General features: G+C 49.0%; 1 protein-coding gene across 1 annotated transcript in view; it reads right to left on the bottom strand.

The window, feature by feature from the left end:
* Positions 1 to 15,000, bottom strand: part of arb2a (ARB2 cotranscriptional regulator A) — a 157,110-nt gene that overhangs the window by 32,464 nt on the left and 109,646 nt on the right. Inside the window, exon 10 of the mRNA XM_080839549.1 lies at positions 13,103 to 13,187. Within this exon, the coding sequence (XP_080695675.1) occupies positions 13,103 to 13,187 (85 nt within the window). The remainder of the gene's footprint in view (positions 1 to 13,102; positions 13,188 to 15,000) is intronic.

Raw genomic sequence — 15,000 nt, 5'->3', positions numbered from 1 at the left:
TAACCACACAGTGAGTGAATTTCACTGCGGCGCTCTTGGGGGCTGGATGGACAGATGTGTCCCGTGTTCCATCGGCAGGGCCGGCCAGGCGGGAGCCGGGGCTGTCATGTGACCAGGAGCGACACCTCCCGGCCAAAGGTCAGTGCAGATTTGGGCAAATCAGGCGCAGGCACGGCTGGAGATTAAGCTCCCCCCGCCTCCCGGGGCAGGGAGGGGCCAGGCTGCCCTCCAACCTTAACCCGATAAGACCCTTGAAGTCTCAGCGCTGACCTGAATTTGCTCCCTTCATCTGCCGGTGTTAGCTATACTAATTACTGTCCGATAGTGGGGCCCGCTGCCAAGGCGCATTCGCCCGCCGCTTCTCTCCCCTCTCCCCCTTCCGTGAGGTGCGTTTGGTTGGCGCCACGGCTCCGCCCGGCCCAGCTAGCGCTCCTCCTGGGCTGCTGAGGGCTTTTAAAGGGAGGCAGAAGCAAGGAACTGGAGGGGTTGGTTGCCCCTTTTTCATTTAAGGGGAGGGGGAGTTGGGCCCAAGTGCTGGTGGGTAATGTGGGGCCGGGATGTCAACAGCTGGGGCCGAAGCACAATGCTAAAGCCAAACAAAAGGGGATTAAAATGGCGCCATGGTTTTGGAATTTTTTTTTTTTGGGGGGGGGGGGGGGGGTTCTGATTGCACCTCGCTGGCTGCCCCTCAAAGTCTCACCATGAGACAGACAGACAGACCCCACCAACCATTCACGTCAGAGTTGAGATGGTCATGTTCTACAGTTTATGGTTTTTGGAGACAGACAGACCCCACCAACCATTCACGTCAGAGTTGAGATGTTCATTTTCTGTTGTTTAGAGTTCTATGACACAGACATCAGAGACAGACAGACAGACCCCACCAACCATTCACATCAGAGTTGAGATGGTCATGTTCTGTTGTTTATGGTTCTATGCCTTCAGTCACTCTACCAAGTCACACACCAGATGAACCCTCCCCTTGTACAGGACAGATCAGACCCTATAACGTGAGGAGAAAGCAATATCTGTCCCTGATGGTGTGGCTCTAGGGAGAGCATAACACGAGGCACACACACACACACACACACACACACACACACACACACACACACACACACACACACACACACACACACACACACACACACACACACACACACACACACACACACACACACACACACACACACACACACACACACACACACTCGCACGCGCACACACACACACACACACACACACACACACACACACACACACACTCGCACTCTCGCACACGCACAAACACACAAGTATGTGGTGGAATGGACATCCAGCACTCAGCTGATTAGATAAGTCTTAAACCCACTCCAGTGCACTCTGCTCGCGGTGTGTGCTTCTACTCTGCCTCTCTGCTCGGCAGCGGGCTGGAGAGGTGATAACACCGGCCACACAAAGGCCACCCAGATTACACTGCTGCAAAAGGCCACATTCCAACCAGCCAAGGCACACACACACACACACACACACACACACACACACACACACACACACACACACACACACACACACACACACACACACACACACACACACACACACACACACACACACACACACATGCACTGCAAAAATGCTTTTCTAACCTAGTGTTATTACTCTTATATTGAGATGAAAAAATCTAGTTGGTCTTGTTTCTAGCTAAATTGTACTTACCTAGTGCTCTTTGGTAAGGTTATTTTTGCCTATTTCAAGCAAATATTACTTATTTTAAGAAATCTTAACAAGCAAATTTGGCTGCCAGTGCGTTAAGCAAATTTGGCTTAAAACAAGCAAATTTGGCTGCCAGTGCGTTAAGCAAATTTGGCTTGTTAAGATTTCTTAAAATAAGTAATATTGGCTTGAAATAGGCAAAAATAACCTTACCAAAGAGCACTAGGTAAGTACAATTTTGCTAGAAACAAGACCAGCTAGATTTTTTCATCTCAATATAAGAGTAATAACACTAGGTTAGAAAAGCATTTTTGCAGTGTGCACTCTCACTCTCTCTCCCTCGCATACATTCCCCCCTCACACACACACACATACACGCATTGAAACCTTACAGTCAATTGGTCATCATTCATACTCAGGTAATTTAGTCAAGCACATATTCAATACGTCTCACAATCAAGTTCATGAGGGAGACAGGTCAACAAAACAGTCTTGGCACAGGAGGTACCTAGGTCTTAGTTCATTCGGTAGCGCTGTTTGTGTAAGTGTGAGTGTGTGTGTGTGTGTGTGTGTGTGTGTGTATGGGGGGGTGGAGAAGGGCTTGGGGATTAGGGGTAATAGCATCATGGCAGGATCAGTGCAGCCTATCTCATTAGGTCAGGGCACAGGGTGTAGTGGCCCTCTAGAAAAAGCACTTTATATTACATCAGTCCAGCCACAAATACTCGTACAAGCCACAGCACACACCCACCCAGCCTGCACACACACACCCCTGCCCATGGACATCACTCACAGACTGACTACTGCCACAATGATGATGGGACATGGAGTGACTTCTTGAATGATTTATTTGTGTCTATTTCACTGTATTAAATAGTATATATTATATAGTATATTATTTATTATATAGTATATATACATTGTTTTAAAGTGTTCAGATGATGAGAAGAAGGTTGCGGTGCTTTGTCCCCGAAAACTTCAGAATGGGAAATGTTTGTTTAACTTTGTTTACACATTTATATAAATAACTCATCTCATTCTCCACCACTGAAAAAAGAAAAAGAAAGAAATAATTGTATAACTCAAGGACTTCCAAGGATGTGGATTCTCTAATCATCTGCCTTAGTTGCGTACATTTCTAATGTATTCTCAGAGCATGGGGTGTGCTCTGTTGTTGCCCACTATTTTCTTTAACAATCACCCAACATTTGCATTTCATTACATCTTAATTGTACAAGAAAAAAAATTGGCTTTTCCTCCTCTGCACACCTTTCAAAGAAGTGGATTAAATAAACAGGGAACATTAACCACGATCAAGGGAAAAATATGATGCATTTTAATAAATAACAAAATTCATTTCATAATAATAACGTAAGTTACTGCAGACACATCTGGCTCTAATTAATTCATTACAGCTTCCTTTCTGTCAGGATGAGTATAAGTATGTGTGTGTGTGTGTGTGTAGGCACATGTTCAAGTGTGTGTGTGTGTGTGTGTGTGTGTGTGTGTGTGTTGTGGCCGCTTTGATGGTAATTATCATGATTCCTGCGGTCATATCCACTTTAAGCGGGCACTTTCTCACCCCGCCTTATCAATGCTGTCAAAGCATGCAGACCAATTAGACTCCTCGGAGGGGAAAAATATATATGGCCTTGAGAAAAGTGCTCAGCGCCCTCCTCACACTAAGGTCAAAAGCACTGGGAGAGAGACAGAAGGACTGTCATGGGAGGAGGCTGAGGAGAAGGAGAGGAGGAGGAGGAGGAGGAGGAGGAGGAGTACTACGTGAGAAAATGGACCTGTAGGACTGTCCACGCCACTCTGTAAGTACACAAGGAGTACAGGGAGTACGTGTGTGCATGTGTGTGTGTGGGGGGGGGGGGGGGGGGGACATCATAATTTAGCACTGACAGACTAAGGGGATAAGTTTGTGGCTGCAAGCCAATGTCAAGACAGGAGGCTTAACTTGGCAACCCCATGACATCCTGTAGCACACACATACAACACTGAGAAACAGTCCAGACCAGGCGCGAGAGATAGCAACCTGAAGACACCATTAGCGTCCACCTTCCAATCACCACGGCAAAAGTGAACGCGCTCCGCCATCTTGGAACACCACGTCTCTGGCGTGCCCCCTCTCGGACCGGGCGTCACATTCCAGGCTCACGGCTCCCACGGCGGCACCAGCAGCCCTAATCCCGGCGCGCGGCTCACGCCGCTAATGCCACAGGGTTAACGTCGGCGGGCATGAGCATGAGCTGGCGATCTCACAGGGAGGGCCGCGAGGACCAGAGTAAACAATCTGATTACATGACTGGGATTAACCCTGAGGGGGGTTCAACCGCGGGGCACTGGACTCTTTTTTAATCAATTCATGCCTGCTCATGGAAGAATGGCTGTGATTGAACTGGCTCTCAGACGGCTCAACTGAACAGTTCGATGGTGTCCAAACGCGCTCAACTCCACTGTAGACTCGTAGGTACACAGGCTGTAGTAGGCTGCTGTTACTTCTGCTGTTGGTTGGACAAATTGCAAGTTCACCAGGGAAAAAACCAGTGACCGGAAGTATTGGGTCAGTGGGACATCCATGTATGGAACATTCAGAAGTATTGGGTCAGTGGGACATCATTATGGCAGTTAAGGGTTGTATGCATTTGTATCCACTGGCCTGGATTGGTTGACCTCATTAGCTCGCCTCATAACACAACGGGAGTAAGACAGGACGGTAAGACAGTTACCAATCAGTTAATACCTCCTGTGTGTGAGTGTTTGTGTATGTGAGAGTGTGTGTGTGTGTGTGTGTGAGTGAGAGTGTGTGTGTGTGTGTGAGTGAGAGTGTGTGTGTGTGTGTGTGTGTGTGTGTGTGTGTGTGTGTGTGTGTGTGTGTGTGTGTGTGTGTGTGTGTGTGTGTGTGTGTGTGTGTGTGTGTGTGTGGGAGCATAAATGGAAATGAGTTGAAAACTTAAAAAGAGGGGGTAACACTTTTTGTCCGATGGTCTTAATGTGCTCCTTATCGGATCGGCCCAATCCCATTTGGAGCCCGGTCATGGCAGTAGCTCTGAGTCTGCCTCGACTCCAGTCAGCTTGGGGCCGCGGGGTCCAGGTTAAACCCAGGTCCTCCTGCCCTGTCCCTGCTATGGGATGCACCATATGGGCTGATGAGATCAGTGGCCCCGCAGCTGCCTAATCTGCCACTGGCCCCTGTTTGACTGTACTGAGACGAGGATGGCCATCGGCCCTCTAAGAGGCTTGGCCACACACAAAGGGGATCGTGAATAGGGGGATTCATAGAGGTAAATAACAGAGAGGAATTCTGAGGCCAGAGGAGTGTGTATTAGTTGTAGAGAGAGTGTACTCTCGTAGGTTAGAGAGATGCTATTGTCCTGTGAATGGACCCCGGTTTCATCCCTAATCCTCCATCCATTTCAGTGACTGGGGATGCTGATTGAACTGTGTGTCACTGACTCCAATGCATATTAGACAAACAGAGATTACATGATAGTAGGATGCCTGTCAGTAGAACCAATTCCCTAAAGACAGCAAACATGAAGAGGAGCTGGCATGTGCACAAACTAATGTCAAACACAATAACAAACACAGCCGGTGACAGACATAACGCCTCCTGTGTGACCACTGGTGAACTAAGTGGACAGGTGCCCTGCAAAGAGTCCCATCTTCACCTAAAGACAGGCACAAGTAGCAAACACTCCCTTCCATTACTGATGCCACTACAATACACCCCTGCATTAATACGCAGACAAGTGCAAACACAAATATCCAAACTCACACTCACAGACACGCACGTGCACACACACACACACACACACACACACACACACACACACACACACACACACACACACACACACACACACACACCCCTCAGCGTCATTTAGATTAAAATACATATGGTGCAGAAAACACACCCAGCTCGCCTTAAGCGCCTCCTCCTCCCCCCCACTACCCCACCCCCTTTTCCCGGTAAAACAGTAATAGGTTGAAGAAGTTATTATTAAAGGGATGGGGAGACTCGCCGGCAACTTTCCCTTGCTGTGATTGGCTGGGCAGCGGGTGGCGGAAGGACAAATGGACATATCTGGGCAGCTAATAAGGCGGAACAGGCGGCCGGCCCTCGTGGGCAAGTCTGGCGCCGTGATGATAATGAGATTATGGAATCTGCCACACTGCAGGGCCGCGCCTCAGAGATGCACACAAACCTTGCTGAACCTGCCCAAGCTCCCTCTCCAGGAGATGGAGGAAGGGATGGGACGCAGATGAGGAGGGAGTGCTGAGTGGGAGATAGAAAAAGAAAGAGAGAGAGGGGGGGGGGGGGGGGGGGGGGGGATGGAGGTGGGGGAAGGACGAGGGAGCTAAAATACGGCAGCTTGCCATGAAATTTGGCAACCCCCACCACCGCCGCCTCCACCCCCTCTCCTCCCCCAATGCAAATGCGGCACGGCTCTGTTGGCCAGGCCGTAACGAGTAAGTCGCTTTTCCGGAGTAACTTGGTAGTTACACTCAGAACGTGATAAGGAGATCCTTCAGGCTAGTTCACATTCATGCGACGAGACAAGACAAAACGGCTTTAGAGGGGTTTAAAGGTAGTTTGATTAGTGTGAACTCTAACGTACCACTGCTGGAGGTCCAGCATTCCAAAAAAGGCTCAAAAATTCAGTCCATTCATGGTTTGAAATTTGACAGCTCCACTGACTTAGAAAAGTAGTAAGCAGCTCTCTTCAAATTCAAATGGCTCGTTTCAGTGAGGTATTCTATGCCTCTGCCTGGAACAGAGTGAATTCAATTTATGGTTGTTTCAGACAACAGTGTCAGACGGGTATGGGGAGATATTAAGTATCATGACAATAACATTATAACAGTACATATGTGACTGAAGAATATGAAAGTACTAAAAGAAAAATGAGTAATGATATCTAGCTGGCTTGATTACAGAAATGCAGGTTTGTGGTAAACATGTATGTATTTCAGGTCTATCATTATATCAACAGCTTCTCAAAAAATGTCACAAACTCCCCTGGGAGAGGCCCTTCAGGACATGTGCTAGCCTTAAGCCTGCCCACATCTCACTGTCCTAGAGTGCCATGCCTTAATTACCAGATAAAACATCTCTCCTCTCTAGTCTCCCAACACCTCCTCCTCAAACTAAAGCTCTTTAAACAGCCTGTTCAAGGCAGGAATGTTGAGCAGCTATTCCACCTCCCGTTCTGTATAAAATGTACAAACTTGGAATGGGTGGGAAAGGCCGTTCAGCTGGCAGCGAAAGTAGGCACAGAGCTAAATCACTGTCTGTGGAGAAGGGAGAGATGGAATGGCGGGATAAGGGAACGACACAGCCTGGCAGCTAACCGAAACGAAGCAAGACTCCACTGTGTTGTCAGAACACATCTGCTATGATGAGCATTAGCATGTTGCACACAATGCACACCAACTTTGCCTGACTCCCGAACATAGCTATAAAGGTGCACGGCTTGCAACAGCCCGCAGACACCAAGTTCACCCGTCATTGTTTTTGAAAGTAACAGGTAGGCTATGCTTTATGGTGCACTCCAGACAACTCAGAATTCGGAATGTCCAAAATGATTTACCAGTTCCAACTTAAATGCGTTCAAGCCAAATGTAAAACCAGAAATGTGGTGATGACTCATCAATGGATTGTTCTTCTATCTGCTGGGCATCAATAATTATGTCCAACTCTTTTATCTTGTTCATTTTGCCACACTGCCTCTTCACGCATCTTCTAAGGCATTTGAAATAGTTTGGAACCTTTGATATAGCCAAGGTCTCTGCTGGGCTCTGTTAGGTTCGTCACCATATTGGTAATGACATGCATCACCTTTGTCAGAGTATCTGAGTCAGACCTCCAACTTCAACTGGCGATCTAGTGCAGTTTCCTGACTGGTCTTGAATGCAGCCTTATAGGTCATGCAGGATGCCATGTCAAACGCTATGCCTCAGCTGCCGGAACGTCGGTACGGTGTCTGAAAACACATACTGGGGCAGCATTATGCCGGCTTGGTTTGGGTCAGTGGGTTTTTCTAGATGGAGATATATACAGGGATCTCTGTTTAAAATGGCTTGTGTCTTCTTCAGTCCACTCCCTGCCTCCTTTTAACGCTCTTGTGCAAGCGATGCTTTAGTAAACACAATCTTACCAAACTACAATGCAATTTTAAACAATGTACTCATTGCTTGTCTTTGTACTTTTCTTTAATCTTGAGTCATAATGTTGAGTTGACCATGGGCCCTAATATGCACTAATATTCTTAACAATTTACTGCCAATCACACGCACTTACTTACTTTATTTCCATATTTGCCTTTTTTCTGTATAATCTGCACAAAATGAAGACACAACATATGAACTGGTCCAATGAGCCACAATGCTGGGCGCACTCTCCCATTAAGAGCACATATGTACATTTGTTGGCACCCTGACCTCAATAAAAGGAAGAAAGGAATACAGAAACTTACCGAGCTTTACCTGGCCTGCTGTGTTGCTAAGCAACTAGTATCCCGTTTAATTTTGATAAAGGGAGGGAGAGAGAGAGGGTGAAAGCATAAAAGATGTGCGGATATACTCTTTATCAGAACCACTGTCGCAGACGCACACACACACACACACACACACACACACACACACACACACACACACACACACACACACACACACACACACACACAAATACACACACACACCTGAGGCAATTGACAGGTTGCTACCAATAGCACTCCGACCTCCGACATGCATCCACACAGAAGCAGGCACTGAGGCATGTACTCACACATACAGCGCTCTATTGATTTTGTTTAAGGAGCATAAAAGGATATCGCCCTCCTTTTGTTCTCCTATCCTTACTGAGGGATATGTTGTTGTTGTTGTTGTTTTTGTTATCTTTTCATACACAAGCGGCGGCATCCATCCCGTGATGTGTCTATCAGGCTCTCTGATCTGGGGCGGACGGTCAATAGAGCCACGCTGTGATCAGGTCCCCTCACTGACATGACACGACACCGGGAGGACAACACACAGGGGAACGCGTCTCGCGGTGACAAATCGATACGCTGATCGCGGTGTTATAATGGCCGGGGCCGATGTGGAGGCGCCTGGCCTTACTGCCTCCAGGGTTAGGAAAATAAACAAGGGTAAAAGAGGCGCCCATGTGCTTTATAGAACAGGGCTCAGGAACACTCTTGACCCTCGTGAACGCTTTCGGTCAAGTCCTCTGCCTCACTCTGGAACAAACAGATGTTCATCACTATGGAGGGATAAGTGAACGAGTGAGTGAAAATGAAGACAGAGAGAGGGAGTGAGATAGAGAGAGAAATAGAGAGAGAGATGAACAGACACATAATAGACCTGGCAAGAGACTTCTGGGTTTCCACAAAACCTCTTCCTGCCAGAAAAGCTCCACCACTTGCCTTCCCTCAGGGGCTTGAGGTTGACCTCATCCCAAACGTCTAGGAAAGAGAGACGAGGAACAAAGAGGAGGGAACGAAAGAGAGCGGGAGAACGAGGGAGAACGAGGGAGACGCAGACAGCTGTGTGAAGACAGTGTGTGCATAAGAGAGTGAAAGAGAGAGGGCTAGGGAGCGAGAGAGAGAGAGGCAGATGGAGGATGTTACAGTAAAGAGAGACAAACACAGATCTCTCGTGCGGTTCTCTGTGGGCTAACGCAGGGCACATTACATCAAGCCAAGAGCCAAGTGGGTCAGAGCCTGCCAGTCAGCAAGGCAGCGCGTGGATCAAAGAGGTTTAGGCCCCATCGCAGGTTTTAAAGAGGAATAAAAAATGAAGGCTGTGTCTTCTGATCCTCCGCAAGGCAGAGGAGGAGAAGGAGCGAGTGAGGAAGAAAGAGAGAGAGAGAGAGAGAGGGGAAAAATTACAACCCTGATGGTGCCAAAAAAAAAAACACTCCATGAAACTTTGATTGCCCCCTTCACACACACACACACACACACACACCCGCGCTACCAACCCCCTTTCCACCACCAGGAATATGCCCCCCACCTTCACACAACTGGGATTCCCTTCCAACAGAGAGGAAGGAATGAAAGGATTGAAAGTGCTCTGAATGGGAGGATCACGGAACAGTTGGAGAATAAAATAATGTCAATATGTATATTGATGACGAGCGCTGGGACCGGAGCTCAGGGAGCAGGAACGGCAGCAGTGGCTGGAAGATGAGACGGGAAACCCTCTCCTCCCGCCAAGAGAAAACCAGCGGAAGGCTGAGGAATAAGAGGAGAGAGAGAGAGAGAGAGAGGGAGAGAGAGAGAGAGGGAGAGAGAGAGGGAGAGAGAGGGGGGGGGGTTATCATGGGGCTGGTCAGTAAAGCGAGGCTGAGGGCCCGACACTGAAGGCTGACTTACAAGCCTCAGAGATCAGCACCACGTCAGGTCAGGACAGTCAGAGACACTTTTCACTGAACTGAGATCAGCACCACGTCAGGTCAGGACATTCAGAGACACTTTTCACTGAACTGAGATCAGCACCACGTCAGGTCAGGACAGTCAGAGACACTTTTCACTGAACTGAGATCAGCACCACGTCAGGTCAGGACAGTCAGAGACACTTTTTACTGCGCTGCACGGCCGCTCCAGACGCGTTCCTCGTACGTTCTCACAGGGGCTCTCTCCCTCAGCATGGGAAGGCTTTCAGGAGACAAATTACAGCCTAAGAAAAGCCCATGTGTTGTCTAGTCTAGTGCCTCAGAGTACAACAGGACTATGAGACAGGTGGCATTGTGTTGCTATCTGGAGGTATTTCACAATAAGGTGTCATCTTTTTTCGCCGCTCTGCACGTGACCCACCCAAAAAGCAGAGAGAGAGAGAAAGAGGGGGAATAAATAAACTGACAAAGCCATCCCTCCATCTCAGGGAGGAGTGTGCTTGGAACAAAGGGGAGAGTGTGTTCTCGTTGTACGCGTAATGAGGGTTAATTGCCAGACTGCTTTCAGATGCTTGTAAAGGATCGGGTACACATAATTACAGTTCAGGTAAGCATTAACTTACTTTTGTTAACCATTAATCACTGTTTACATTCAGGCCAGCCATTCTGCTTTAGTAATTAATAATCTGACTGAGCCACGAGTGATCACTCAGAAGGGGAAGGCCAGATAGAGAGAAAGAGGAATTAAAAAGAGAGATATTCTCTCATCATTCCAGCATTGACACCTCCCTGCATGCCAGCAGTGTGACTGGCATCTCGATCATAGTGGGAGCGAACAGTGTGTGTGTGTGTGTGTGTGTGTGTGTGTGCTCTTGTCTCCCTGAAATAACCCCCCACTGGGCCACCACACATTTGGCTGGTTATCTGTTTCCCCACAAAAGGCTAGGGGGGTCAGAGCCACCCCCACCCCCTCCCCTGGGCAAAGCAGAGGCTGGCGGAGAGATAGAATGAGAAAGAGAAACGAGGAGACAGAGAGAGAGAGAACGAGTGAGAATGAGAATGGGTGCTCTGGGCAGACGTTCAGGAGATTTGTTCCAGTATAGCGGCATTTTTCCGACGGCGTGCGCCCAGCTGATAGAGGTCTGCCAGTCTGAAGCGGCCATGCCAACGCTGAACGGGTGACCCTCTGGAGCAGACACATGGCTCGGGAGACGACGACCACAAAAACACGCCGTTTCCTCTACAGTGACGACGATCTCAAAACAAAAACGTGACAAAAGAAATGACGGCATTAATAATAGCCATGCACCCGTCTACCCCTCCATCTAGACACCCACGCTGCTCGTTCAACAGCAAAGCATGCTGGTACCAGCACAGCCACACTTCACACTCCATTAGGAGTGACACACAGACCTGTCCACACCTCAGTCAGACCCTCCGCTCTGCCAAAGCGCTTCCTGCATGGCCCTCATGGCAGCCAGAGGAACACAACAGACTTCCTCCTGATGCGCCTCACTTCCTGTCCAAATTCTGCTATGAAAACGCAGGTGAAGTGTGAAGTCATTTCTCTCAACATGTTCTTCTGTGGTCAGCTGTGGAAAGAAAAGGAGCTCTTTGTGGGCCTATCACTTAAATAATCTAATAACACATAAGGTACAATGACCTTCTGGAATGTTCCAAGGCAACTACGACCACAGCCCTCTCGCTGCGTGACACCCAACCCAGCCGAAGCCCCGACTCAGCAGTGCGTGTCACGACCCCGGTGGCCTCTCCTCTCCTCTCCTCTCCTCGGCGGGGTGAGTCAGAGCGGGTGTCACGACAAAAAGAGCGAGAGAGAGAGAGAGGGAGTCACGCTGATGTTGTGTGTTGTGTGCACTCACAAAACAAAGCTTTCCCAGAAACCCCTGTGGCTCTAAGAACACATTCCCCCCATGTTACCATGGAAATGAGCACTGACCCTACCCTCTCTGCAGTCGATTGGCTGCCAGCGAGACACACTGGTTGTGCAGCGTTTACATCAGCGGCGACAGCTCCAGACCCAAACATCATACTCTCTGGACGCGACATGAAAAAATATTTACATAGTTAACTAGACGGGGCTTCTTCCTCGTTGAGCTATGAGTCATCCAGGTTTGGGGTTTAAAGTTCACTGGCAGGGAAAGCCTACGGGATCCCACATCTCTCCTGCTCCTCTGGCGGTCCCCTGATGCCACGAGATGCATACAGAGTGGAGATGTTTTATCCATTTTCTACATTACTCACTGGAGGCCAGATATCCGTGGGCCACCCACCACATCAGACAGGTCTCAGAGCAGCCGTAACTACACCATCTGCCATCAGATAACGGAGATGGCTGTGATGGGATTCACTGTGTGTGTGTGTGTGTGTGTGTGTGTGTGTGTGTGTGTGTGGGTTGAAGTACAGTATCTTTGTAAGGGAGACGATGAGGAAGAGGAATGCCCTGCCTCTCTCTCTCCCTCTCTCTCTCTCTCTCTCTCTCTCTCTCTCTCTCTCTCTCTCGCTCTCTCTCTCTCTCTGACTGCAGCACCAACCTCATCATCTCCCATCGCCGACCTGTGCCCCGGATTACAGATTACACAAATAATCCCCCGCATTAAGGACACTTACTCTGGATTGGGCCACCAACATGTCCAGCCAAATACAGATGGAGGCCAAGCCCCGGGGACTGGGCCACCACAGGCTGAATTATATCATTACCAGGAGGAGAGTGAGACAGACAGACAGACAGACAGACAGACAGACAGACAGACAGACAGACAGACAGATGCACAGACACAGAATCAGGTAGACAGATAGGAACAGAGGGAGAGAGAGAGAGAGAGAGAGAGAGAGAGGGAGAGAGAGAGAGAGAGGGAGAGAGAGAGAGAGACTGTTTAGACTGGACAAACAGAGAGTGTGAGAGCAGCAGAGAGACTGCCAGGAAGAGAAAGAGAAAGAGGGGAATAAAGGAGAGGAGGGCTACACAGCGCCACCTCCACCCACCTGCGGAGACGCGCGGGCAGTCTGGCAGCATGGACTCCACCAGGGCATCCAGTGGCTCGGAGCTTGACACCCAGTTGCAGCAGTGCTGTAGAGAGGGGTAGGGGGGCAGAGGGGTGGAGGGGAACACGAACAAGCAATTAAAGCCCTGCCAACATGTGCCCAGGACAGCTGGGGGGGGGGCGCTGGCAGGTTGGCAGCGTGCAGCCAAAGAACTGCTGGCACTACAGGGGGGGGGGCGATGGGTGCAGAGCTGAGGGGTGGGGAGGAAGAGTGTCACCCTTACTGACCCCACAGGCAAACACACAAGTGCACACATACACACTCTCTCTCTCTCTCTCTCTCTCACTCACTCACACACACACACACACACTCTCTCCCTCTCTCACTCTCTCCCTCTCTCGCTCTCACTCACTCACTCACACACACACACACACACACACACACACACACACATACTCTCTCTCTCTCTCTCTCTCTCACACACACACACACACTGTCACATACACATACACGCACACGCACACGCACACGCACACACATATGTACGTGACAGTTGGGTTTTCTTTGTCTTCATCCAGGTGGCCACCGTGTCATCCAGAATGGTTTAATAAGCTCCAGCCTATGAGCATTCAGCCTCCCCCATCTCATTATATTATCATTGATTCCTATGTGTTTGTGTTGCTGTGCATAGATTATGCAGGCACAACACCACGACTCTTTGTTCAATCTGTGTGTGTGTGTGTGTGTGTGTGTATGTGTGAGTAGGGTGCGATGTCAAGGAGAAGAGGCTTCCACAGGAATGTATGGAAACTCTGCTCGGCCGATAAGATAAAAGTTGAAATCGAAGCGAACAGCAATGTAAAGCAGATTAGCACCAGCAGCTGGCCTTGTGAAGCGCCGCTTATCAGACCAGCTTGTTTGTTCTGGGGCCTGCAGCCTGGATGGGGGGTGTGGGGTGGCGTGTGTGTGTGTGTGTGTGTGTGTGTGTGCGTGTGTGTTTGTGTATGTGGGGGTCCTCTCTCACAAAGCAGTGACCCGCCCTTGCCACAGTGAAGACCCTCACTGGCCCCCCCCCCCCAGCCCCTCAGTGTAGCCATCCCTATCTCATACAAACACCGTACCGCACCCCATGTACGTACACACACACACACACACACACACACACACACACACACACACATTCACACAGTCACAATGTCCTCGTAAGGCTTCCAGTTCCTGACAAAGAAGCGCTCGATGGTCCCATCGCCCTGGACACACACACAACCACACACACACACACACACACACACACCACACACACACACACACACACACACACACACACACACACACACACACACACACACACACACGCACCCCTCTGGCAGACACATGACAGAACCTCGGGTCACATCACACCTCCGCCTGTCAGCCTGTGTCAGCCCCCAGAGCCCTCTGCTACCCAGGGGTCAGCAGCACAGCCCCGCCCCACCCCACCCCACCCCACCCAAACCCACAGCCGTGTCATCCCCGTGTGTGTGAGACCGTGTGTGTGTGTGTGTGTGTGTCCATAGGGAGACAGTGTGTGCACACCATCATATACACACACACAAACTCATAACCAAACTCTTTGTTCTCCTTACACAGAGTAGCTGGGACTGAATGCAATGTAACACATCCAAAATGGAACTGGATACGATTTCTTATCATAGAATAAAATGGATAATAATAATAATAATAATAATAATAATAATAATAATACAAATTACAATAATAATAACACATTTTGTTATTCTATTATGAAAAATTAGTAGTAATTAGTTTGATAACAGTAAGCTTAAAGATTACACACCATATTCACAACACAATGGTAAATTCACAAACCATACCAAAAATACAAACACTAGCCTACACTG

Source organism: Sprattus sprattus (assembly GCF_963457725.1).
Source record: "Sprattus sprattus genome assembly, chromosome: 5".
NCBI lineage: Eukaryota > Metazoa > Chordata > Actinopteri > Clupeiformes > Clupeidae > Sprattus > Sprattus sprattus.
Note: the sequence above shows the minus strand (reverse complement) of the source record. Positions and strands in the feature narration are given on the sequence as shown.